Source organism: Xiphophorus hellerii, chromosome 15 (assembly GCF_003331165.1).
Source record: "Xiphophorus hellerii strain 12219 chromosome 15, Xiphophorus_hellerii-4.1, whole genome shotgun sequence".
NCBI classification, from domain to species: Eukaryota; Metazoa; Chordata; class Actinopteri; order Cyprinodontiformes; family Poeciliidae; genus Xiphophorus; species Xiphophorus hellerii.
Window position 1 is genome coordinate 21,417,479 of NC_045686.1, and position 26,720 is coordinate 21,444,198.

The 26,720-nt window shown below is 39.8% G+C and overlaps 2 protein-coding genes across 3 annotated transcripts; one reads left to right on the plus strand and one right to left on the minus strand.

The window, feature by feature from the left end:
• The first annotated feature begins 282 nt into the window (after positions 1 to 282).
• On the plus strand, positions 283 to 11,712 carry pla2g7 (phospholipase A2, group VII (platelet-activating factor acetylhydrolase, plasma)). Of its 2 annotated transcripts, none has more exons than XM_032586291.1 (11): positions 283 to 613; positions 2,914 to 3,041; positions 3,642 to 3,792; positions 4,435 to 4,528; positions 4,606 to 4,674; positions 7,054 to 7,228; positions 8,595 to 8,708; positions 9,049 to 9,140; positions 9,803 to 9,973; positions 10,045 to 10,193; positions 11,139 to 11,712. In XM_032586291.1, exons 1-11 carry the CDS (start codon positions 550 to 552, stop codon positions 11,237 to 11,239), a joined length of 1,308 nt encoding a protein of 435 aa, XP_032442182.1. In that variant the 5' UTR covers positions 283 to 549; the 3' UTR covers positions 11,240 to 11,712. The 2 variants fall into 2 exon arrangements, with proteins under 2 accessions (XP_032442182.1, XP_032442184.1); XM_032586293.1 differs by having other exon boundaries at positions 2,919 to 3,041.
• Positions 11,413 to 24,052, minus strand: tdrd6a (tudor domain containing 6a). Its single transcript, XM_032586302.1, has 18 exons — positions 18,418 to 24,052; positions 18,167 to 18,237; positions 17,999 to 18,058; positions 17,861 to 17,906; positions 17,458 to 17,525; positions 16,495 to 16,549; positions 16,323 to 16,390; positions 15,770 to 15,821; positions 15,576 to 15,661; positions 15,400 to 15,462; positions 14,967 to 14,985; positions 14,153 to 14,232; positions 14,037 to 14,076; positions 13,894 to 13,925; positions 13,738 to 13,801; positions 13,556 to 13,623; positions 13,208 to 13,262; positions 11,413 to 12,287 (listed from the first exon to the last, which is right to left on the minus strand). The coding sequence occupies exons 1-18, from the start codon at positions 23,978 to 23,980 to the stop codon at positions 12,199 to 12,201; spliced, it is 6,579 nt and encodes a 2,192-aa protein (XP_032442193.1). The 5' UTR covers positions 23,981 to 24,052; the 3' UTR covers positions 11,413 to 12,198.
• Positions 24,053 to 26,720: the final 2,668 nt, after the last annotated feature.

The window sequence follows — 26,720 nt, forward strand, 5'->3', positions numbered from 1 at the left end:
TGACTTTTTTATTGTTTGGGAACTGATGTCGAATCCGTAGCAATCAGCCGGCGCGATTCCTGACTGGATGTACGGGTGAGCGGCGCAAGACAGCTTTTTCTCCTAAATGGACGGGTTTGCCGGGTGACACAGTCCTATGAGTTTTACGTTAATATGACATACATGGTTGAAGTGAGTGTCCACTAACGACCCTGAAAAGCACAGATAGACGGTCAGCAGAAACATAGCCCCACCCCGCTTGTCTCGCTGGCTTGTAAATGATGCCTACCCTCCCGCCCCCATTTAGCTCCCAGTTTGGCTCGCAGCAGCAGACCGTCAAACTCGAACAGGTTTAGCTGCCGCCGAGTGACTCATACAGGTGCGCTGCTGCTAACAAATGCCTGTAACCGCACAATAATGATGCACAGCTGATGTGGCAGCAGCCGGGGACAACCAGATTTCCGGAGCTGCCGCAGGCCTTCTTGTTGTTTTGTCGCTTTCTAGCCATGATTTTGGTGTCAGCCGCTTAGCGCGCGGGTTCACTCAGTGTTTTAAAACGACAAAAGGTCGATGTATTTTAATGGAGAGTTTGTGCAGATAGCGGTGAAGAGAATTTACAACTGGGCAAAGACAGGTAAGCACTACTTTAATACTACAGCGCGAGCTTTGTGCTCGCGACTGAACACCTTCATTGATGTTGTGACATAAAGTTTTGCGAAATAGTCAACAGCTTCTGACACCGGAGTTACTACTACGCTATTAACAAAGTCAAGGGACAAATACAGGAACATTGAGACCAAAGGTTAAAGTCTGTTAATGCTGTTTAAAACCCTCGTTTCCAGAACCAGTCAGTCTTTACTTAAACTGCCAGGTCGCGGTGTCACCATGTCCACGGTGCAACATCATCACTGTCATTTAATTCGGAACTTTAAAAGAAAAAAAAAAATCACTTTCACACTTCATTCTTCTGATGTGGAATGATAGAACAAACATGTTAAATGATTTAAAATAATGTTGTATCATTAAATGATATACCCGTCTTCAACGTCTCTCATGGCTTTTTAACCAGTCAGATGGAGATTTAAAGAGTAGCGGCGAAAAGCAAAAGAGGTGGATAAAAACAATAAAAACAATTAATAGTAAAACGTTACTGTGGAATACCGTCTCTGCTGCCTTGACATAGAGCCGTTAGCCTAACACCCTTACAAAAAATCCCACGAAAATCACGTGATATATATATATATATATATATATACATATATGTAATTTGTTGTGAAATACCAAGAAAAATAATAGTACAAAACAAAATCGAATTTATCGTATATATATATATATATATATATATATATATATATACTGCTCAAAAAAATAAAGGGAACACTTTAAGTGTTAAACACCTGTTTAAGTGTTCCCTTTATTTTTTTGAGCAGTGTATATATATATATATATACATATATATATACCCTTACAAAAAAAATCACATGAAAATCACATGTGACTTTCACATGTTACCACATGAAAAGCACACATGTGGTTCACACAACTTTTTCGTGTGAATGATGTGTGAAAGATGTGAATCAAATGTGAAAACGCATGTATATGTGTGATTCTGGAACGTTTGGTGGTGAAATCACATGTGATTCACATGTGACCACATGCGAGTCACCTGTGAGAATGTGTAAATCACATGTGATTCACATGTGAGCACATGCGAGTCACCTGTGAGAATGTGTAAATCACATGTGATTCACATGTGGAAATGTGGAAATCACATGTGGAAATGTGTGACCACATGTGTAAATCACATGTGGTCACACATGGTGTAGGAGCGTCTTCATATGGTGAAGAACATCTTCACGCTATGAAGATTTTCTTGAACATCTTGTGCTGAACATTTTGTGTTCAACGCGGGGTGTTCTTCATCTTTAGTTCAGCGTGGGGTGAGAAGGATAGGATGTTCTTCGGCTTATGTTGAAGATGTTCAACATAAGAGCATCTTATAAGTTCAACACCTCATGTTGAACAGACGATGTTCTTCATCTTGTGTTGAGGATGCTGAGCATAAGAACTTCTTCAGGAGATGAACATCATCTTCTGAAGATGTTCTTCATCTTATGTTCAACACCTTATGTTGAGCAGGAAATGTTCTTGTGTTGAACATCTCATATAATTATGAGATGAGAGCTGATGTTAAATTGTCCATAAAATCAAGCTGCGTTATGTTTTGTTGTTACAAGAGGTATTTTTATAATTCACTTCCTAAAAAAAATCTAAAGGAATAAACCGTTGACTACAAAGATCCAAATTGCTGACTTTTTTTCCCCTTTCAGTCTAATTAATTCAGAAGTAATAACTTCACATTTCCATAATTACAATAATAAACCTTTACTGTGTAAAAGAAAACTGCTACAACACTTGGTTTGTGGTTGAAAGAAAAAAGTGTCTTAATGCTGTTGTTCGTCTTTTTGTATTGTGTAACCAAAATACATGATAAAAAAATTAATTAAATCGAGTTGAATTGATAAATATCAGATTGTTTCATTATGAAAAATAGATTTTGGATTTAAAATTCAATTAATCTGCTTTATTTTGGTGCTTTAATTAGGGCAGTTCATTTTTGACCCATAGGACAAGGGGAGTAAACAGAATGTTAGGATCGCACGAGGGTTAAATTAAAAAAATAAAAATAAAATAAATAAACAATGCTTAGCCTGGCAGGGACCAATTGAAGCCTGGTGGCCCGCCAGGCTTATAATACACTGGGGGGAAACCCTGAATTTTATCCGGTCCAAAACCAGTTTCAATAATTTTCTCCAATTTTAACCACCAAGCTGTTGACTTAGGGTGAAGTTAAAAGAGTTTATTGTTAGTTTGATCTTCGTCTGGTCTTGCAAGTTATCGTCTAACCACATCTGTATCGTGGTCTTTTACCAGAACAGTGGAGGTACACGCTAGGCTTCTTTGCCATGGGGAGCTCCTGCAGTAATCACCTGGGGATCCCTCCTCCGAAGGGCCCCAACCACGTGGGCTGCACCGACTTCATGATGGACCACACTGCACAGGTGACAGACGGCAACAAAACCCACTCCATGTCCGCACACACAGGGCCAGCTGTGTGTGCGGACATGGAGTGGGCGTTGGATTTAAATAGGCAAAAAACGGTTCTCTGGTATTCCTCCAACAGAGTCGGGGCCAGCCAAAGGCATATGCAAACTAAGCAGCCATTTCAGAGTGGTCAGACTGTGGAATACTTGGTTGTTTATTAGGTTAAAGTTTAAAAAGAAAATGTTATTTTTCACTTTTCTGCATGATCCAATCTTCTCAAAAGGAAAAAAAATAAGCATAAATTAGTACAAATCCATTCAATAAATTAGAATATTATTGTAAAGTCAGTTTATTTCAGAAACTTTATTACCAAGTGAAACACATTATATAGATTAATTACACAGATGAATGTTTGGAAGCCTTCATTTCTGTTAATTATAAAAGGAATATTATCAGAGCTGTACGGAATGATGTCAGCTGGACTGGCCCTGCTCTCACATAACTCAGCAAACACACAATTATTGTCTCCTGTAATGTTTTACAGGAGGAAATGGAATGTTTTTGTTGTCCCGCTGATGTAAAGTGAGTCGTGTGTGTGCGTGTGTGTGTGTTAACAGGGCAGCTTCTTCCGGCTTTACTATCCCTGCCAGGAGACGGAGAAAGCTGAGAAGCCCGACTGGGTCCCGAACATGGAGTATTTTTACGGCCTGGCCGACTTCATGAAAATCAACCGAACTTGGAGCGAAAAGATTTTCGAATACCTCTTTGGTGAATACCAGCAGTCACACACATCCTCCAGATGTGCATCATGCTTCCTTTTCTTACTATTAGTTTGGTTTTCAATCATCACGCTTAATTTTATTATCAAAAATGGCCAGATTAAATCCAAATTTGTATCTAATTTCGCTTATTACAAGTAAAAAAAACGTGTGAAAAAGTAATTACCTCCCTTTTTAAATTACAGTGCAACTCTTATTCACAACGTCTCTTACAATTTAGCAAACCAACGCTCGGATCTGTACATTGAGTCACTTTAATTAGAATCTGTCTGACAAGAAGAAGTAGTCTAAAAGACCTCACAACAATCAGTTTTTCAGATTTCATTAGAAATCTGACACCAAATTTCTGATGAAATCTGAAGCATCAGCGTTTCAGAAAGGCCTAGTTTAAGGATTGATGGTTTGCGGGGAGGAGGCAGCTGATCGAAACCAGATCAGAGGGGAATCTGAAAGCAGAAGTGAGTTAAAATTCACACTTCAGCTTCATTTCATTTCAGTTGGGATTAGCTCAGCTATAAACTTTTTCCTACTTGGATCTGTAATTTCAGATGTGTTGCCGAGCAGAATTAGTGGGACGTTAACCCACTGATTCTTAATTCCACACTATTGTCGTCTGGTTTAAATATTCCAGGCTCCTATAAGATCCCCGCCTACATGGATGCTCCGTTTAAATCCAGTGAGAAGTGTCCCGTGGTTATCTTCTCCCATGGCCTTGGTGCCTTCAGGTACACACCGTGTGTAGGTTTTTTTCCCATTATGGGTGGAGCTGCTGTTAACTGAACATTTGTCTGTTTTGTTCCAGGACTTTGTATTCAGCTATATGTGTAGAGCTGGCCTCTCAGGGCTTCATCGTGGCGTCAGTGGAACACAGGTAACTCACCATGCTGAGCATAAAGTTGGCTGATGAATTTAGTCAACGTGAACTTTACCTGAACAGACCTGACTGCGGATATGGATCAGTTGAACCGAGGTTTGAAGAAGCCTCGGTTTCACTCAGATGCTGGGGGAAGGTGTTAATTGACATGAGTTGATGTCGCTGCGCGCTGCCATTCAAGCTGGCTGCTACACCTTTCGCTTTCTTAAGAAAAGAAAAGCTAATTTGGCTGTTTAGAAATATTTCCAATTGTGAAAAATTCCAGACAAACGCCACCCATGTGTGAAAACTACAGTTTCCAAACAAGCAGGAAGTCTTGCTAACCAGCTAATGTTAGCTTGACACGCTAACATTAGCGTGCTAGTTCTGTTAGCATCTATAGACAACCTGGATATGGCGCCCATCTCCGGCGGTCGTTGGGTGAAAGACGGGGTCCAACTTGGACCATCGTGGGCCAACACATAGACACAGGACAAACAACCATACACACACACACACACACACACACACCCACACACACAAAACTAAAGTTACTTCAACTAATCAACATGAATCAACATGAAAACGATTACTAAATATAGTACTTCTTTGTTTTGGCTAACTTTTTACATATTAAAATAACAAATGCTATGGATAACATTAGAATTGTAGTACTGTAATTAATATATTATTTTAGCAGTGGCTCCTCCAAAAAGGGGGCAAAGGAAGCCAAAGCCCTGTCTTGATGAATGTTGATCAATCAAGACATAAATGTAAAACCCAATTAATACATATATATATATATATATATATATAAATAAATAAAAACATGAAGTAGTCATCCCACTGTTGCTAACGTAGCGACTTTGTTACTATATTAGTGACTTTTTGGGGTGGAAAAATAAATAAAGGTCAGGCTTTTTTAAGATGGGTGCTAGTATAGGACACTGTCAAAAGCAATTCCACCTCTGATTGGTTGAAGGGGGGAAGAACAAAAGGCATCTCCATGTTCAAAAACCCATAAATGTGGCTAAATTAAAAATAATTCTGCAAAGGCAACTATGGCAAAATTCCTTCACTGATGAAGCCTCATAAACGCAACATGCTTTTTGCACTCACTGAGTTTTCTTGTTATGGTATTTACTGGTTTGATCTGAAACTTTTAAAAGGAGACAATTCGTTTGTCACAGCACACGTTTTTTTCCATTTTTAACTGACATTTTTTGTTGCTACCCAGTAAAAAAAACCCCAAAGCCTATCACCATTCACGACACGGAGCCCAGAAATACAAACCTAGATTCTTTCATTTTGAAGAAATTCTGTCTGGCAAACAGCAGAGAGGGCCGGCCCTCCTCTGCTGTTTGCCCGTGGAGTCGGAGTGGAAAGGGTGCGCAGACAATGGTCCGGCCCAGCTCATCACATTTTCTTTTCAGTATAGAGACAAGGGGACCGTATGGAGGAGAGCATAATGGCCTCGGCAGCGGCCGGGTTGAAGGCAGGAGCCGCGGAGCCGACACGTGGCCTGTCGTCAGCGGACTCGCTTTGTCACAAGTCTGCGGCGCGACTCGGGTGTTTCAGCCAGCGGCCGCCTCGCTCCGCCTCGGATTGCGACAGAAAACCCCGAGACGGAGAAGAGAAAGAGACGAGCCTGAACTCGAGGGCCAAGCCTCGCGCAGATATGTGCAGATCTCAAGATAGATTTGCTTTTTAATTCACCTCAAAACAGGATGTTTCAGTAGACGGACCTGAAACCGAGACTTGCTTTTTTTCTAGTCCCATAAAGGAAGTTTAGATATCTGCTTCTGCTGAATGTCACAATCTCATAAAACCCTCTTTTTCTCAGACTTGTTAGAATTAAATACAGTTACAGTTTGCTGTACTAAGAAATTTAACACAAACAATAAAACCAAACATTTAATTAATCCCAGAGGGAAATTAAATGTAACTCATATCATTCAAGTGTTTCTTCAAAAAGTTGTTGTAGACGCTGATGGCTGTTGGGAGGAATCATCCTCTGTAGCAGTCTGTGTTACAGCAGTTCATATTGAAACCTCTGACTGTTGCTGTAAAACAGTCTGTTAAAGAGGATGCTCAGAGTTGTGTGCAATGTTTTGAAGAATCCTTGGTTGGAACGCCATGTCCAGAGGTTCTACAGTAGTCTCCAGAACTGGTACTGATCAGATGATGGCTAAAGCCAACAGTGACATCATCTTTAGATCTTTATCTCCATCTGATTGGTTTAGACACATCATCGCCACTAGGACGTCTGCGTTTAAGCCAACCATATACAGCGAGGTCCGTTTTCTCAGAAACACCCTCAACGGTTTCATTTTCCGCCTTTTTTTTTTCTTCTTCTCTCTCCCTCAACGTCCATTTTGCGTTTTCCCCTCCCGGTAGAGACGAGTCGGCCTCGGCTACCTTTTACTACCACGAGAAGACGGAACCCGGGCCGACGCAGGAGAGCCGGCCCAAGCCGCCGTCGGCCTCGGACCGAGACGGCCTGCTGAGGGAGTGGATGTACTACAGAGCTCTGAAGCACGGCGAGAGCGAGTTCCCCCTGAGGAACAAGCAGGTCAGTTGAAATCTGCAACGTCATGCAGAGAGGGCCGGACACTGATGGATTTCATCACTTCTCAATTTTCAACACACAAAGCAGGCTTTACAGTGAAATAACCACATCCTTTCTCTGTCTCTCTTTTTTTTTTCTAGGTAACAGGCCCACTCAACATAAATGTGCATTTTCAAAAGTATTCATTTCCTTTGAATTTTAGCTCTATTTAAATTAGGGCTTCTACAGGTTTCACAAACGCAAATTTAAGACTTCTTAAGACCATCATCAACAGTAATAATAATGGAATCTATGGCCTATTTCTCCACAGAAACGTATGAAGGTCATCCAACAAACTGGTGAAAAATTCGCATAACGTATCCACCATAGACGCAAAAAAAACCTAACTAGCTAGTAGAAGCATGTTAGCAGTTATTTAGCGGTATCCTTGACCGCATCGTGTCAAAGAATCTACAAAGATGTGACTCAAATCTTGGCCTCACAGAAATGTCGCACGAGAAAAATGTACAGGAGATGACATAAAAGGAAATAAATCATATAATCCTGGCAATAGGGTCTTCAAGTTTTATCACAATATTTTGCGGTACTATTGTAATAACGATAAAGTGACTTAGAACTATCTGTTATGTCTTTGACTTGATGTAATAAAGTCTGTATGACTGACGACTGTGTCAGAAATTATAGCCCCACAAACACAAATATTGCTCTTGACTAACATTCTCGTTTGTCATGTGCCTCTTTAGGACACCAGTCACATGAAGGAGTGTGATTTGTATCACTAAGCTGAACACGGCAACTATATTTTCAAATTCATTGGACAAACAGTGCAGGAAATTAAACAATCAACCGTGACAATAAGAGCGTGTTTGGTCGGTTTTAAGCATTAATTGGAATTTATAGCAACAATAATAAATCAGAATTCTTAAGACACTTATCGCGATAAATGATAAACGATACGATAAATGCCCTCCCATGCCTGTGATTGACATCTTAAAGGCCAACTTAATTAAAAAAAATAATAATTTCAGACATTTTAAGGCCTTAATTTTACACTTTTTAAGGACGCTCGGACATTCTGTAAAAGACAAAAAGGTAAAAAATTGAATCTCTGGGAGAAAAACAAATTTGTCAGAAATAGTGGTTCTACCAAATAGAATCGGAGTGTTTAAATACAAATGAACACCTTAAGGATTTTTATTGCCTCAGAATTCTGAAAACCATGTAGCATTTTGCTCTCCCTTTAAACTTAAAACACTATTTGAGATGGGAAATACACAGAGCTGTGTGGTTATAATGCGACAACGTAGGAGCATGAAGCTCTATGATACTTATTTAATTTGATCTGATCCCATCTTGTTACCGTTTCCAGGTGAAGCAACGAGCTGACGAATGCATCCTGGCTCTGGACAAACTCACCCAGATGAACTCTGGAGTAGCGGTGCAGAACGTTCTGCAGACGCCGTTCGACTACACAACGCTGGAGGTATTGCTAACGTAGCTATGGCCACAGAAAAAAAATACATATATTCTAGCAGACGAAATATTGGATCTTGCTGTATCTGTCGCAGTGTAGCTGCATGGAAAGCAACTTCATTTAAAGGGGCATCCTAGCTAGCTGCTGCTCTGATAATAGCGTTAGCTTAGAAAGTTAGTAAAGTTGGTCATTTTGTGGGCTATCTTCCAAAATAAGCCAGCTTCTGGTGTCAGAACTACAATAAAGACAGCAGCTATAACATCATTACTCACTTGAATTCAAGTAGAATTCATATATATTGGGAAAAAAACTCATTTTAAATGACTTCCTCTCGTCTCTGTGGCACCAGAACTCCATGGACCTGTGCAGGACAGCAGTGATTGGACATTCCTTTGGCGGCGCCACTGTTATTGAATCCCTGTGCAAGGAGGTTAAATTCAAGTATGTTCTCTCTTTACTTCTATCTTCTATTCTTTACACAATATTGTACAGTACTCTTTAGAAGCAGCAGCGTCTCTTCATTTTTGCATCTTATGTAACGATGAAACACTCGTGTGTTTTAGTGGGATTCTTTTTTTTTTTTTAAGTTTGACCAAAATGATGTTCAAGTAGAATGACACGTTTTGGAATTTGTATTCAGACCTCCTCTCTGATGCCGCTAAAAAAAAATAAATCAAAAGAATCCAGTGCAGAAGTCACCTGTATGTTTGTTTTACAGCAGGACGACGACCCTAAACATACAAAGCACAATGTCAAAGCATGTTCATGTTTTAGTGGTCATCAGCCTAAATCTGCTTGAGAATATGCTGTAAAATTTGAAAAACTATTGAGAATTTCGTTTAATCTGATTGAGCTGCAACTATTTTGCAAAGAAGAATGGGCAAAAATGTCAGGTTCTAGTTACAGAGAGCTGGTTTTATAAAGTATTGACTTACAGGCCACAGTAAATTTTCCTGATTTGCATTTGAAATATGTTGAAAACTGCGTACACTTTTCATCTTATGCATTTGTGTTGTGTTGGTTCATCAGAAAGTCCCAATAAAAACGCTGCAGTTTGTGGTTACAACGTAGCTGCAAGCTTTAAAACTCTGCCCTCCAATCAGGTGCGGCGTAGCTCTGGACGCCTGGATGGTCCCTTTAGATGACGAGATCTTTCCTCGGGTCAAGCAGCCCATTTTCTTCATCAACTCTGAGAAGTTCCAGTGGGCGGGAAACATCAGCCGCATGAAGAAGTTGGACTGTACTGTCATAGACAGGAAAATGATCACCATCAGGTACGGGGAGGACACACAGCAAGTCATAGTGATATAATAAACTGGTCGTTAATGCTCTCATATTCCGACAGAGGCACGGTTCACCAGAGCTTTCCAGACTTCACCTTCCTGACCGGGAACTGGATCGGGAAGCTGATGAAGCTGAAAGGGGAGATCGACCCGGAGCTAGCCATAGACCTCTCCAACAAAGCAACTCTGGCCTTTCTGCAACGCCATCTTCGTAAGAAAACCCCCACCTGGTCCAGCTAAAAGCCTCAGTTCAATGTCTCCAGAGTACTAGCGGGTCAAATTTCAGACTTTTTAATTCCACCTCAATGAAATTTAAGACAGAAGAAAACTATAAATACAGGGAATTGTGCAGCAGTACAGTCAAGTATAGAATAAACTGAAATATCTGTGGTCTGACTGTGGCTCTCGACACCAGCTTCTTGCTTCTTGTACTGCACATTTTCACCGTACAAAAATAACGGCCCAAGTCATTTTTTTGCCAAGTGATATAAGCCAAAAGAAAAAACAAAAACTTATGCCAAACCTTTGCTTAACTGAAAAGTCCTACAAAAAAAAAAAAAAAAAAGGAAAGCAAAACACCCAGCCATTTTATTTTTTTGGGAGCAATAAATTCATGTTTTTTGCTATCTGGCGAACGGTTTCAAAAAACTCCCAAATGTTTAGTCACAATCAGGCAATACGTCTCATCTACGTCTCATAGCAACCCAAGCGGAGCCCCGGCACATTTGGTCAGCTGGTTTCACCGCTGTATGTGCTGTACAATGGCTGCTGGAAAATACAAGTGTTCTGTTGTTGACTTACCATCCAGAAACCACTTGTAGTATTCTTGTTTGTGTAGGAGGCTTCACTACTTCAGGGTCAAAGATGGACAGTTCTAAAGTTGCGTATCTGTTATGCAGTCTTTTCCACGTGGCAGTGTAAACCTTGAGTTGGGGGGCGTGGCCAGCAGCGAATTATTTGGACTTAAAGTGACAAGAACCCCTAAAACAGCTTGTTCAATCTAAGCTGAACTGATCGGAGCGAAAACTCATTATCTAAGAATGCTTTGGGGCAAAACCTGTTCAAGGAAGCATAATAGTTCTTTTGTTTTCATGAATTTGAGACATTTTCAGGCCTTAAACTTTAGACTCATCCGGATGTTTTTCATATTTTGCAGGTCTGGAGAAGGATTTCAATCAGTGGGACCCTCTGATTGACGGGCAAGACGAAAACCTCATCCCAGGAACCAATGTAATTCTGCCCCAGTCTTCTATGTGAACACCCTGATGGGTGTCTCGTGCCCCAGAATCTCTCCCAGCTGAAGCCGGTTCCTCTGAACAAGGCCGAGGAGAGAAAAGCCAGTCTACCTCATAAGCAGGCAGGACAAATCACCAAGTGTACCGCTGATTGTATCAAGAGGCCTTGACGTACAAAGAACTTCCTTTTACTGTTGGTGAAATCTTTTATTTTAGCTAGCAGTTTCATATTTGTTCAGTAAAAACCAAGTATTTTGAGCAATTTGTTTGGATCTCGACTTAGATTTTTGTCCTAAGCTATAATAATCTGATGCTAACTGGTTTTAATTAGTAGCTCAGCCAAATAAAAAGGCCTAATTTTTTTAACACTAAAGCCTACAGTAAGATCCTATGTGCTGCAGCTCAGTATGATTCCTCATGGGTGAATGGTACGTACAAGTTTTAATCGCATACCGTCTATAATCTACGTGTTTTAAATAAACTTCTATTAAATAACCAGTGTTGTTGTTTTTTTCTTTGGTTTCAGGGAAGTAAAGACGGAAAACCACTCATCAATACTGACCTGGAATATTTATTGGGTCAACACACAAAAAAATAAAGATTTCAAAGCATGCATGTGTTCACAACAAATAAAGAAATTGTTTCCACTCCACAAACCAACATCTACTTAAGTATTTTAGATGTGCAACAAAATTAGAATCAAGAAAAAATACTGAAACTTTTACAAATTATTCTCCTGCAACAGTGCTCCAATTAGCATCACAAAAAAACACGAACAAATTCCTACAGATAAACTTTTTTTTCCCTCAGAACAATGAAAAACAGGAGAACCTGCTGAGTCAAATATATATATATAGAAATATATATATAGAAATCAAGACAAGCTAACTGATCTGTACCCGCTTGATTCAGAGCAGAACACAAGTAGCTGATTAACTTCAATCTGAGACCACAAAGTAAAACCAAAAGAAGGGCAGGCCGTTATTCCTCCGGTTGCTGCTCGAGAAAATAATCAGCAGCTCCGTCCTTTACGATCAGACAGAGGTGAGTTATCTTTGACAGCTGGGCCTCTAGAAGAAAGCAAAACATGCGTGATTGTGAGCGGAATTAGGAGATTCTCCCAACAAAATAAAATAAAGTTGCAGGTGTGTTGAGTAAAGTTCTTGAACTGTACTACAGCTTTTATTGGTGTGCATTCTTTTCAAATCATAAGGGAAAATGTGCCAACTACTCGTTAACTGTATAAATTAAAAAATGTTAAATTTCTATTCCTCTACTACAGATACTGGTAAACGGTTTGCCATGTAGAAATATGATCTATTTAAAACAGTGATTAATATAGTTTGACGTTAGACCATTATTCTGAACACAAATATAACAGAAACTCTGGTATTAGTACAAATTTATGTATTTTCCACTTATGCAGTAGTTTTTAATTCCGTGAAGTTTTGTTAAATAATGAAGTAATGTTGTTACCAGTGGTGGGTAGAGTAACATTATGACTACTTCAACATATTTTTAAACAAGGAAAAGTAAGAAGTAACCGACCGAGAAATTACTCAAGAGTAAAACGTATTTGGTGAAAGAATTGAGTAATCGTCCTGGTGAAACGCCGTATGTCGGACATGACAGGGCCATTACAGAGAGAGAAAAAATAGAAGTCAATTTCTCCCAAAAAATCTAAAAAAATAAAAAGATTAGAGTTTGAAAACTCAAAAATTTGCTAGAAAAAAACTCAAATATTTTCAACTTTTGAAACCCAGAAATATCCAGTTTTTTTCTAGAAAACTTCTGAGATTAAGCTCTAAATTTTTCAGCGGAAATTTGATTTCTTTTTTTCTATCTACGATAGATTTTTTCTAACATACGCCGTCATATATTAGTCAAGTAACTCTGCTTCGTTGCTATTTTTCCTTGCGAAAAACAAAAATCTTCTGGTGAATTTTCCTTGCCACAGACATGAGAGCAAGCGTTGGGGAACTTTGCTTACCGAAACTGTCCTCAGCAGACAAAGATTCCTCTGTGAGTTCGCTGTCATCAAACTCCTAGAACAAAACAGGTTCCAGTTGTGAACATAAAAACACCAACAGACAGCTCTAGTTAATTTGTAGGACCAGCCAAATGTTTGAACATGATTATCTCATTGTAATATTTAGCTGAATCTGTTCCGGTAGAGTCACGGACATTTATTTCTATTACGGTTAGCTACACTAGCCTTCAGCTGGCTGATGGAGCAGGAATTCTGTAAAAAGCAAACTCCTCAACAGTTCTAGTAAACTTAAAGAGACCGTCGGTAAAACCGAGCTTTGAGCGTTTCTGTCATCTTTCCTCCGTTTACCTCGTTCAGCGGTGGAGCCGTTTCCTCAGACTTGCAGTCCGTTTCCGTTTCAGGATCTTGCTCCGAGTCTGACGGAGCAAAAACATGTCAGCATTGTTTATTTATTAAACTGAAGGAATGCTCCATAATAAAGTGCGAGTTTCAAACGTCTGTTAAAGAAGTTTGACTGAGGAGTCCGACACCTTGAGAGACGTCTGCCAAACGGCTCTCGCTGACCAAACACGTCAACTCTTCATCCACGTTCTTCTGAAATGGCGTCACGATCGGGATTTATTCAGATGAAAGAACACGTAGCATAATTAAGAGGGGGAGAAAAAAACAACCCTGATATACATTACCACATCTGTGTCGGTTTGTAACGCCCCATCAGCTGGCAAAACAGAACGGGGGAAAAAGTAGAGAAATAGATGATGAAAGGGGTCAAAAATGTGATCAACGTTCACATTTAAGACGTGAAGAAGAAAAGCAGGAAGTTCATTACCTTTAACGGGAACGGTCTCATCTTCCGACGGCGAGTTGTCCTGAAAGACAGGGTCACGTTAGCCGCTCATGGATCACACATCAGATGAAGCAATGGACTGGAATTCTAACCGATACCTTGTCAGAGCTGGGAGTGCACGGTACCTCAACGTGCTGAGGAACATCTGCTACTGCCGCCGTGATTCCTGACACACTTTCTGTGCAGGAAGAAGGAATGGAGGGAAGCAAATCGCTTTCCAAACTTATCCAAATCAAATTGCTTCCATTTAGAGGCTGCTTAGTAAAATGGGTCATTAACCCGTCTAAGCCGAACATGTTGGTGACGACGCAGCCAAATGTGCAGTACTGCAATTCTGCAACATTTGGGCCATCTGAAAAATTCCAACGGTTTCTGAAATGGGACCGATATTGGCTGGAAACCCGATATTGCTTATATTACGGTAATTTCACTCCCGCCGTAGCAAGGAGTGAAATTACAGTAAATTACGAAAGTAACTTCTAGATATTGAAAGTTTCTGTTGCTATGGACAAATGGCCAAGATATATTTACTCACAGGACATTTAAAGAACTTCGTACAATTAAAATAAGCAAAAATATCCAGGCAGAGATTTGAAACTTCGGATTCAATGGGGTTAAGTAACATCCATTCCGGAATTACAACAGGAATGGATGTTGCGAAGTGGCAAACGTTGATTGGTATTTGAGAGAAATCATCACTCAAATGTTTCCAATAGAAATCAGAATGTATTTGTATGTCTGCAGCACATATTTTCTTCCATTAGTGAATTTCAGTGCATAAAGAACATGTCAACAATGCGATTAATTAGAACAATTTACATTTTTATTCACATTCTCTTGCTAATGCAGCTGCTTCTTTTAAGAAATGTTGACTAATCTGGTGTTACTTAGAAAATCTGAATTATTACTCACCCGCTGAGTCTTCCTGCACCTATTGTTTCAAAGCAAGAAGAATTTAAGAAAAATCAAACAAATAACAGAATATCTTAAATGTAATTATGAATGATCAATCGAATATGGTGCCTTCAAAAATTTTCATTTTTTGTTGAATATTTCCACATTTTGTCACATTAAAGTTATCAATAGATTTTTGGTGACAGACTATGCTAAGCGTGTTATTGTGAAATGGGAAGAATGAAGCCGACTTCTGATTTTTATCTATCAAGACAAAAGTTTTTCTTCATTTTGTGCTACTTTCCACAGGTCTCCCACTAAACTCCTCTGATGAACATTGACGTTTGCAGCTGAAACGCAGCAAAATGCCAGCACCGTTCAAGAAGTATGAATGTTTTTGAAAGGCGCCCTCTGTAAATCGGTCATTTTGCGCAACAGCAGAATGTTTCACCTCGTCTGACTCTTCAGCTGGCTCAGTTCTGTCACAAATATGATCTACATCTCCTTCAGAAACCTTTAAAAAAAAGAAAACAATTACACCACTGCTGACTAATCACTTAACACTGATTAGTCAGCACTGAACTGAAAAGTTTAAATTCTCTTTGTACGCATGATGTTGACACTCACAGAGATGGAAAGTGTGATTTCCTCTGCTATGGCATGGCTCTGGCAACCTGCTGCACTTATCTTTTCATCAGAGGTTTGCTCTGAATCTGCAAACCAAAGAAAAACTTGTAGCAAAATTAGAATCCAAGCAGCACAACAGATGCTGTAGGAAACACATTTTTTTAAATTCTTTTCCAACTGATGAAGAGTTCTACCTGCTGGATGGGTTTCGTCCAAAGAGCAGGCCAAGACATGAGGATCCTCACCCTGAAACAGCAACGATATTCACCTTTCAGGGTTCAAACATGTTAACATCTGGAGGCTTGTTTGTTTTTTAATCTGAGGTATTTCTAAAGCTCTGTATGGAAACGTACAGCTCAGGGTGAAAACTCTGAGTTTTCTTAATTTTCACACTTTTCTCCCAGGTTTAGTTTGGATTTTGTCGTCGACGTTGCCAAGGATCAGTGACACAGAGAGCAGATTTGTTCCGCTAACTAGAATTAAATTAAATACTTTTGTAATTCAGAATGGGACAAAATATAATATGACTCAAACATGAAAGAGATTCTTCCATGTGCACAAAGATACTTTTTCTTTTTTTCGTGCCGAGATTAAGGTTTGAGAATATTCTAACGTCTTTAGAGTCAATACAAAATGAACTCTAGGTGATGAAATGTCCTCCACAACTTCCTGATTGCAGTAAGGCGTGTGACCCAACCTGAAAATGCCAAACATGCCAAGCGAGTAAAGAAAGAGGTCTGCGTTTACTGTCTCTGTGGGGGAAAACGTGCAGTTCTGTTCTTCGCTTGTGGTCGTGGTAGATTGTTGCACCAGGGCTGCCGAGATAAAATGATATGTAGATATTTGGCTGCGTCAGTCACCAGTGTGCAACTGCTGACTCAAATCACTTCACAGATGGTCTAATGTGGCGTTAGCAAACCTGGCTCTGCGTCCACAAGCTGGGCGGAAGCAGCCTCTTCGCTCGCGGAGTCATTCTGAAACATTTTCAGACGCGGAGATGAAGATTTGACTCCGATTGTGGCCTTGTAGGTTTGTTACAATGTAATTTACAGTTACTGTCAAAGCAACACTTAGCAGAAATATCTGGTTTTTCCAAATAATTTAGTCAAACCGCAACATTTCCAGGGTAGAATTACAGTCAAAATAAAGTCAATGTTATTAAACATCAAGAATTAGGTGCCCTTTTCTTCTACACTCCCAGGAACATCTGGTTAAATGTCCCCTGCTATCAAAACACATTCAAGCTCAATTAAACACAGTTGATCTATGGATAAACAAAATGCCTTCTGGATAGAACTGTTTGGTCACAATGACAAGAGGTATGGTTGGAGGAATCAAGATGGAGTCTTTTAAACCCAAGACGTTTGTGTCAACCATCAAGCATGGTGGTGGCAGAATCATTCTGTGGGCTAGGAATTGGTGTAATGCAGCTGCTTGATGGTTGAAATTGGAACACAGCTGGGTGGTTTAACAGGAAAACAGTCCAAAACAAGTGAAGCTTGATGGTAGATTTCATTAAGCTTCTTGGTTCAATTTCAAGCTTGTTCAGACTATAGTTAAAAGTTGGCTTGTGTCAGAAAAATGGCTCAAAGGAACCAATTCTGTTAAGGACAAAGGCCAAATATTGTGCCAGAATCTTTTCAGAAGGTGTTGCTGACGGACATTTAATAAAATGGTGGTGGGTTTGAGCCTGTATGTTTAATATGGACTCTGTACACATAATTAAAAAAGCAGCAAAACAAAGATCTGAGCACCAAATTACTTATAGAAGAAACCCAAACTATTACGACTTCCATTACCCAAATCCTATCTGCCAACGTCTGACCAGAACTATAATTCGTCAATAGTCAAACAGATGATCTTCCTCACTCCTGTAACGTACCTGCACATTTGTAGAAACGCATGTCTCCTCCTCACGTAGGGTGCCTTCTCCAGCCTCCGTTTCCTGCTCTGTGACAACAATCACACATTCCTTTAGTTGACTCAGAAACACGTCTTCATCTTCATTATGACTTGACAGAGAGAAATGCCCCAGGACAAAAAATAACCACATAGAATATACAAGAATAAATAGTCCTCTCACAACCAAATTTAAGACCTGTCTTTAATGAATTTAAGACCAACCTTTTTTTTTTAACTAAAAACATTTTCAGACCTTAATTTTATATTACGGACTTAATCTAAATCTTAGGACATTTTATGGGATTCATGGCTACCCTGTAGAATAAACAATTTTCAAAGAAGCTAGCACCTCTGTGTTACATGATAAACTTAAAGTTACTCACCACACAACTGCTCTTGAATTGTAGTTGAGGAAAGCGCCAGTTCAGTCTAATAAAGCAAAAAAAATAAATGAAAACTTAAAGCAGGTGAACCTGAGGTCATTCCAAATCACAGCAGACTTCTACATCCGTCGGACATACCTGTTTTGAGGAATCCAATTCTGTATCCGTCGTCTCCTTCAAAACATCATCTTGAAGATTCTTTACAGAAAAAGAGTTAGATTTCATCCATCCTTAAATTTCCCCCATCACACAATGATAACTTTCATCAGGTCCATTCACTGTGACCCCAATATATTCTACATTTACCATTGTGTCTTCTGATGTGAAGGTCATTAAGTCAACCTGTAGGGCAGCAACATTTCTTTCTTCTGCTGGAGCTTTAAGAGGAAGAGATAAAATAGGGAAAATAAGAAATTAATGAAATGTTCTTTTTTTAAAAAATAAAATAAAATGTGTTATTTGGATTAGCAAATTGACTAAATTGGACCTTTTTAATCATCAAGAGATAATTGAGGTGTGGCAATTACATGACAGAAAAAAGCTGAGTTGAATCTTACCATTTAAAGTGTCCATCTCCAAGATACAGGAGGAAGTACTAAGCGTCTCCTTGTTGCCAGTTCCACTCTCCAGCTCACCCTTTGCCCCTGAAGCACCGCCCCCTGGAGAAGAACCATCATTTGGCTTTCCAGCATGAAGCACTGAAGTATTTTCCTCCTCGGGATCTTGGCCAGTGACCACAATCACGTTTTCGCTCAAGCATAAAATGTCTTTTTCATCTGAAAGGTCTGCTGAAAGTTGCAAGGGTTCCTTTATGACACTATCAGAGGGGAAAATATCTTCAGGAGGCATCATGGCAGCAGAGACCATGATTATCCCTTCACTGGACTGCTGCTCATCCTGTCCAAACTCAACAACAGTCTCATTATTGGAGTCTTCGGAACACTCACTCTGCTTTGGACTACTGGCTAACTTTAAGACCCTGTTTTCAATTGGAAGGAAGTTGAGCTCCTCTGCAATATGTTCCTCATCCTGAGACACTGTACAAGTGGAATAACTAGCAACATTATGAAGAAGATCTTGTAGAGTGTTGATTGAGTCAAGCTGCTGTGGAGTAGCCGATTCACCCGAATCAGGCATGTCTTCTGTTCCAAAGTAGCTCCAGCAGGTATTCATTGCTTTGTTTATCACCTGGCCTTCATGCTCCATCTCTACCACGTACTTCAGTTTTCCTTTTGTCCTTGTTACTCTGGTGACGGTGAGCTGTAGCAACTTGTCTGCTGTAAGTGCAGACAACTCATCTGCTGCTCCATCTCTCCAAAATCCACGGGAAGCATCGAAGCCTTCAAGCTCACACAGAAACGCTTGGGCTGGAACTTCCAGTAAGGCAGGTGGTACCACTCTGACATTGGTGATGTTTGCCTGTGACTTGTTTCCATAGTCCACAAAAAGGACAGAAAGCTCATTGTCACTTTTATCAACAACTTCCGCGCGATACCAAAGTTGATCGTCAGCAAACAGTGCAACACATGGCATTCCGAGATAAAGAGCATCTGGATTAATGTTTTGATCTGCTGCACTCTCAACTTCTGAAACAGCCGATGTTATCATACAGAGCTCCTGTGAATCGGCAGGCTGACACCAAAATGTCTGATCTTCATTGATGGTTGCGACGTAGACCTCTAGCCGCTGCCCCTCTTCAATCTCTTTTTGGTGTGGGTAGCCAAAACTGCAGGGCGGCAATGGTTTCTCAGAGTCTTCTTCCACTTTTCTTTTCTCAAAATGCTGCACCTTCTGCTCATTTACTACTTTTTCTGGTTTAAAACCACTCCCTTCTGTAGACAATTTACACCCAATATCCAGGCCGCCATCTTCCAGAGTGACTTCCCACACAGATCCAACCTGCTTGATGAACTGGCACTTGAGCACCTTGTCTCCACAACTGCCGATGTCCTCTTTAAAGGCAGACACCACATGTGGTTCAAACACCTTCTCTTCTCCAAGAACAGCAGTGTCCTTTAGCATGCAGTGTGTACTATATACTGGCAACAGCAGAAGAGATTTGGGAAGTTGTTCCATTTTAGAAATTGGCATCGCTGCTGTGTTTCCAAAGTCTATAAACTCAACAAGAGCCCTTGCATGTTCAAGAGTTTCTTTCACAACCGCTCTGTACCAGGACAAATCATCTGCAAACTCTGCTTTGACGAGGTCACCTGGTTGCAAATCTTTGATAGGGCTTGCTTTTGATGTTGAATCTGGACTGTTCAACTTCTCCACCAGAGAGATTAGGTCAACCTCTTCACTAACATGTTGCACAAAGAAGCTTAACGGGCTGTCACAATGTGAGACATAAACATCCACTACTGTGCCAGGTGTGATGCATTTTGATGGGAGGTCTATGAGTTTTGGGAGTTTTTCAGCTAGGGTTTTCTCTTGGGAATCTGTGCCAGATGATTCTGAAATGAACCTTTCAGTTATAGGGGGGAGACTCACTTTTCTGGGTCTCAACTGACCACTAGCTTCCTCAGAACCATCGTTAGTCAATGTTCTGTTTAGCTGCCTTTGAGACGGAGTTTTGTATAATTCTTGTGGGACTGGTCTGTGCTTCTGAGTTGTGGATTTCAATGCAGACCTCAGATTCTCATCAGTGAATTTACCATCGAGCTTCGTTTGACATGGAGGTTTTGGGGTAGAGAAATTGCTCTTTTTAGAGGCTTGCTCGTAATCTTTACTGTCCATGGCTCGGTTTGAAAAAGTCCTTTCCATCTTTGGTGCATGAGTTGCTGGAGCCTGATGTGGTTTCCAACTCTGGCAGACAACTTGCTCTTCTTGCTTCTCAATCTGAAATGTTTTCTTTATCTTTGCATTAATCTGGGTGTTCCCATGGTACAGCTCTACCAGTAATTTGCCATCAGCTTCTCTAGCCACTATCAACGCACGGAATTGGCATTCTGTTGCAGTTTTCTCAAACCATTCGTTTACCTCACTAGGAACATCAGTAGGAACATCAGAGAGAGCACACACAATTGCTTGCACAGGCACAGACATAATGTCATTTGCCTCTTTGGGGACAGGGAGCAGGTCAGACTTGTCCACCTGAAGAGTCTCGCCATAATCCACAAAGTGAACCAGTAGTTTTGGTCTTGTGGCCTTTATCTGAGCCCTGTACCACTGCCCATCAGTGTATCTTGCAAAGCACAAGGTTCCAAAGACTGCTGGAACCTTTACCCTCTCAAGCTGTTGGCAGAGAGTGTTCACCCTCATTGTAAGATCTTTCATCACGTCAGCATTCTTGTCAAGATGGCAGAAGAAATCGCTGACACTGTTTACGAACGCCACAGTGACTTGCTCCTCTGTGCCAGTTTTGATATTGTGCGTTGAGTAGTAGTATGTGTCCAGACGAAAAGACGGCCCAGAGGCTTTCTTGGGAGGAATGTTTGTGATGAGATTGGCCAAAGCGTTGCAAATGCTCTCGAACGGAGTCTCTAGATCCACAATGTTGTGAAGAACCATTTGTTCCGAATGCATGACGGCATAAATGGTGCACTTCAAAATGATAAAGTTGGAGGCAGCGTTTTCAACAAAGTTTTGGAACCTTTCCTTTGCTTTGTAGTTCCATTCATTAATTGCCGTTGTAGAACGGATGAGGTTCAACAGGCTACATCGAAACGCTTGACCGTGGAGAGTTAGAAATTCTGGACTTATCTTTCTCAAGTCAAAGAGGGAGACAGTCTTAGTCTGCCCATAGTCCACAAACAACACATCAACTTGAGGGGTTTCATGTTTGCGAATGACTAGAGCTCTGTACCACATTCCATTCTCAGGATGACGAGCTACACAGGCAGCATCTACATTAGGCTCAAACTCACTGTTTGCATAATAGGCCTGGATGTCATGCATAAGCAATCTCAAAGATCCGGCATTCTGAACCAGTTGACACCAGAAATCATTTGGGCTTTCAATGCAGGAGACATTGACATCAAGGACACTTCCAATAGGAAACATTTGTTCCTTAAAGGTACTGATTTTTCTCTCATTGTTTAGAAGACCAAATGTAGGTCTGAAAGAGATTCCAATGTCTTTACAGACCTGTGGCAGTGCTGCATCAGTAAGTGGTGCTGAAGATACAACGGAAGGCTTCATTGCACCTTTAACTGTGGGTTCTCTTGGAATCTCAGTTCTTTCAGCGAAGCCATTTGTGCACATTTGTGTATTAACATCTTGTTCTGTCTGTGCTTCAGGATTTATCAGTTGGACAACATAGCTGTCACTGTATCTTCCTTTCACACGCACAATGAGTTCTGTATCTGTGACTGTCTTGATGAAATATTCCAAAGCATTTTCACTCCATCTCCCATCTTTTGGTCTGACACCAGCCAGGGAACATTTCAGACCCAGCTGGGGCATCTTTCTGCACTCAGCAGGGAGGATTCTGATCTTACTCCCATCAACCACTTCAGTGTTGCCATAATCAACAAAGAACACCTTGATTTGTGTCTCACCAACTTCTGTCACAGTTGCTCTGTAGAATTCACCATCTTGTGCCTGTGCAGCACAGTAGAGGCCAAGTGACGGATTTATAAGCATGTGCGTATTCGCTGAATCTTGGTACAGATGGTACATTGCGTCCAACAGCTCCTCCAGATCTTTTCTGTAGTTTTCAGTTTGGATCCAAAACTCTGATGGGGAGGATACGTGATGAACAACTGCCAAATGTGAGGAGTTTATGACGAGGTCTTCAGCAGGAATCTCTTCCACACTCTGTTGGGCAGGTAGCGCCTTTCTTTCTGGTTGAGCCGGATGCTGCTGGGTATAAACTCCACTTGGCAGGGCATAATCTCCAAGTGTTTTCTCATACTTTGGGAAACAGTTTTCTTTGGAACCAAACAAGCTGTTCATGTTAATGTTGTCATCACCATATAGTGTAACATAGTAAACTTGGTCAGAGATGCTTCGGTATTCAACCTTGGCTATCACAGTCTTGTGAAGCAGGAGTGACTTGAGGAAGTCAATTTCACTTGTTGTCCATCCTACCTTTTTGTCAAGGATACCATGGAGGGAGCAAACGTAAGTGACAACTGGCATCCTCGTAAACTCTGTGGCAAGTCGTTTCACATTTTCCACCTGGACAAACTGCTTTGTTCCATAATCTACATTTAACACTTCCACCACTTTATTTGTTGGGAACACCTGCTGTATGACAGAGCGGTACCACCTACCGTCCCTTCCTCTTGCTGCACATGGATACCCAATCATGTCTGGGCTTATCATGCAGCTGGACACTTTGCTCTCGCAGCTCTGCGTAACCTTCTCAGTTAGTTTCTTTAATTCGTGAGAGAAAACTTTCAACTGACAAAAAATCTGTTGAGGATTTGTCACTTCTGTTACAGTGACGGTCTCCACAGTTCCTCCTGGCAACTCTGGATACATGAATAGTTCCTGTTTCTGTAGTCGCTCACCCGATCCCAAATAGAGCTGCTGCACCTCTGTCAATTCTTCAGCTCCATTGATCGATTTCAGTGACATGTGGAGAAAGTCCTGGAAGGTTGCTGGAGACAACTTTTTTGCAAATCCCATCTCATACATTTGCTTGGATATGCAAGGGATGTTCAGGATAATCATTCTGTCTGGCACCAGCACATCTTGCACATGTGCGTTGACTAACTTTCCAGTGAAAGATTTTAGAAACTCAAGAGCCACTGGAGACCATCTGTTCTCAGATGAAAGTGGTAACACATTTGCTAGTATGCATAACTCCACTTCAGGGGGCAAAAGAAAATGTTCTTTTTTACCCCATGCTAGCTTGCTTGTGGTGCCAGTGTATGTCATCCCTCTGTCAATGAGGAAGACACTATATTTGGAAGCATTTCTGGACACAATGCGTGCTCTGTACCAAGTAGTATCAATGTGAACTAAGCACTGGTCACCAGGATTTCCTTCCAGGTCTTTAAATAGAGCTCCATGAGACTGAATTTCATCAGCCAGAATCTCATAATCTGTTGATCTCTGCTGACTAAACTTTCCCCAGAACGCCACCAGCTCACATAAGGGATGCAAGTGAACTCTGATTACAAGCATTGTTACATCTGATCCTCTTGCAGGAAGTCCAGGGATTGCAGACATTGTGGCAGTTTCCTGGACGGCAGCTGCTCATGACTTGCCACCTTCTCAGTGCCGGTGTGCAGGTACTGAATATTACCTGTGAACAAAAAAACAAAACAACACATGGTGACAAAACCAAGACTGAATCAGAATCTTTACATATGGGTCAAAGAGCTAATCTGAAATTAATAGCTCATGACTGCCAAAAGCAGATTAGATTTGATAACGTAATGTTAACCACAAAGATGGTTAACCCACAAGAAATTGGACAAGTAATTGTCCTGCTCCTTCTCATAAAATAATTGGATATTTTCCTGTCAAAAACAATTCACTTATTTGGGAATTATAAATTGTTTAAATCAATCTAAAAGGGTAATATCTAACTTTCAACGTTTAATTCCATTTTATATTTTTTTATTCATGAGAAGAAAATTTAATTACTATCCAAAATTGTTACGAATACTTGAGCAGTCATTGTCCACCGTTAAAACTCAATTTTTAAAGTTAAATTTTATCTGAGAGACCACAGCGGAGAGAACTAACCGTTGTTCACTTCTCCCCCACCCTTTTTAAATAATTTGTTTTCATCAAAAATTCAAAAAACATCTGAATGCCGGGGGGTACAATGAGTACAAAGGGAACAGTGTTGAAGAATAAAAAAAGAATAACAAGAAAAACAAAATCAAATCAATACAGAAATTACACATTAAATTCTCATTAATCTTGTCGAGAACAAATGCTTTTCATTCCCTTTTGTAGTCAAGTATCTTGGCTGAGGAGATTTATGTGTTGAGTTTCTTGCAGGGGGTTGACCACTTCTTCTTTTAATTGTGAAATGTTACCACAGTAGAAGTTGGGTGAAGATGAAGTCTTTATCCATGCTCTTATCATCAAAGCATAGTATAACATCTTTCTCTGTGTAGTTTTCTGTCTTATAATTTGTACACCTCTTCAAAATGTAATTATATATTTACATTGACAATGTAATGAGAAACTGTTTCCATGTCTAGTTCACAGAATGTATAATAGTCGATATCAAGTCTAAATCTTTCCAGTGTTTTTTTGTGAAGTATATATTGTGCATAATTTGATAGGTAACCTCTAACTTTTTTCCTCCATTTAAGCAAATCTGCATTTAGTTAACTTCTCCAAATAAAGAAGACCAGAAACATTTCATATAAAGGTAATCTTCTGTAAACAAGTTCTCTTAAATATATTGTAACACATCTTTTTAGTGATATCTACTTCATTATAGATATCATTATAGTGTTTCTAACACTGATTATGCCCTTTTTTTAATAAGTATAAGCATAATCTGTGTGACCTGAAGAAATATGACTTAACAAGAATAACCTTGTCTAATTTCCTGACTAAATATTTTAGTTGCCCTGTGCGCTAAATTGACTGAGCTATGGCAGCTCTGATATAAAGGTGTTAGAAGTCTATGAGAAATAATCTACAAATCAAAAAATCATAATATTTTTTAACATAAATTTGGGGCTTATGAATAAAACGCTTTATTGAAATCAGTAAACAAAATGTAGCAGTCATCAAGTACAAACTGTTAATCAAAATTAGTCAACTATGGTTGCTTATGCTTCTTCCAGGCAAAAATCTAAATTGCTCTTCACTAATATCCTTTAATTGTAATTTTAGTTGTTTAGAAAGATATTTGCAAATATTTTCGTGTCAATATTTTACTTACTCAATTTTTGAGAGATTTTGGGAACAATTTAATCAATCCTTGGGAGTAATTTACCTCTCAGTATCTACTCTTAACATACTTTTTTAAAATGGGCTCAGTTCTTTACAATTAAAAAAAAAATAGAATTCACAATTCACGCCATCCTTAATAGAGAATTTATTATCCTTAAATGAGCAAATAGAATGTCAAACTTCTTTTAAATTAATTTCTCAATCATAAGTTCCCTTAAAGTCGATATCAGTTTTGTTTGTTATCTTAGAAATGTGTTTGTTCTGTCTTCATTTTCTACATCTGCCAAATATTATGTTTCATAAAAAATTGAGACATACTTCAAAATTGTATACAGATATTCAAAAATCACATTGTTAGTCTTAAGTTAGCCAGTAAATGATTGCTCAAAATTTCTCTTCTCCAATTTAAAGAAGTACTTGGAGCACCTCACAAATGCTCCCCTAGCTTTGCCCTCAGAAAGCTCATAAAATTCCAGTTGTGTTGTTGAAAGCTCCTTTGAGACGACTTCTTTGGTTTTCTTCAATATTCTCGTAATTTAATATACGGTATTATTTGGGATTCTCTCTCTCTTTTTTTCCTTTTGGAAAAGTTTTGTTCAAGTTCTAGTTGCCATTTAAGTCTCCTCCTCATAGAATGTAAATGAGTGTCATATTTTGTGATAGTTGTTGATAATGATCATTTCTTGAATTAGTTGTTCAGACAGCTATGGCTCTCATGTTAATATGTCTGGTCTTATCGCCATCTTAGTCGACCTCCGTAACCCCTCTTTCACTGGATCAGGGTGTTACCATGATTCACTATACCCAAGAAATATCACGCTCTGTGTTAATGCGCAGCACAGAAAACAACACGATGCAGGCGTCAAATTATAAACCCCACTGTTTAACGTTTATTTGTTGTTCATTATTATTTTGTTTCAGTGAGATACACTGAAGTAATTGTATTTGAAGGACTATGCTAACTACCTATCAAAACTTAATAACCCTTGGTACGCTACTTTGAGCATAGCATTGTGGACTTCCGGTATGCTATTCTGACAGGGTA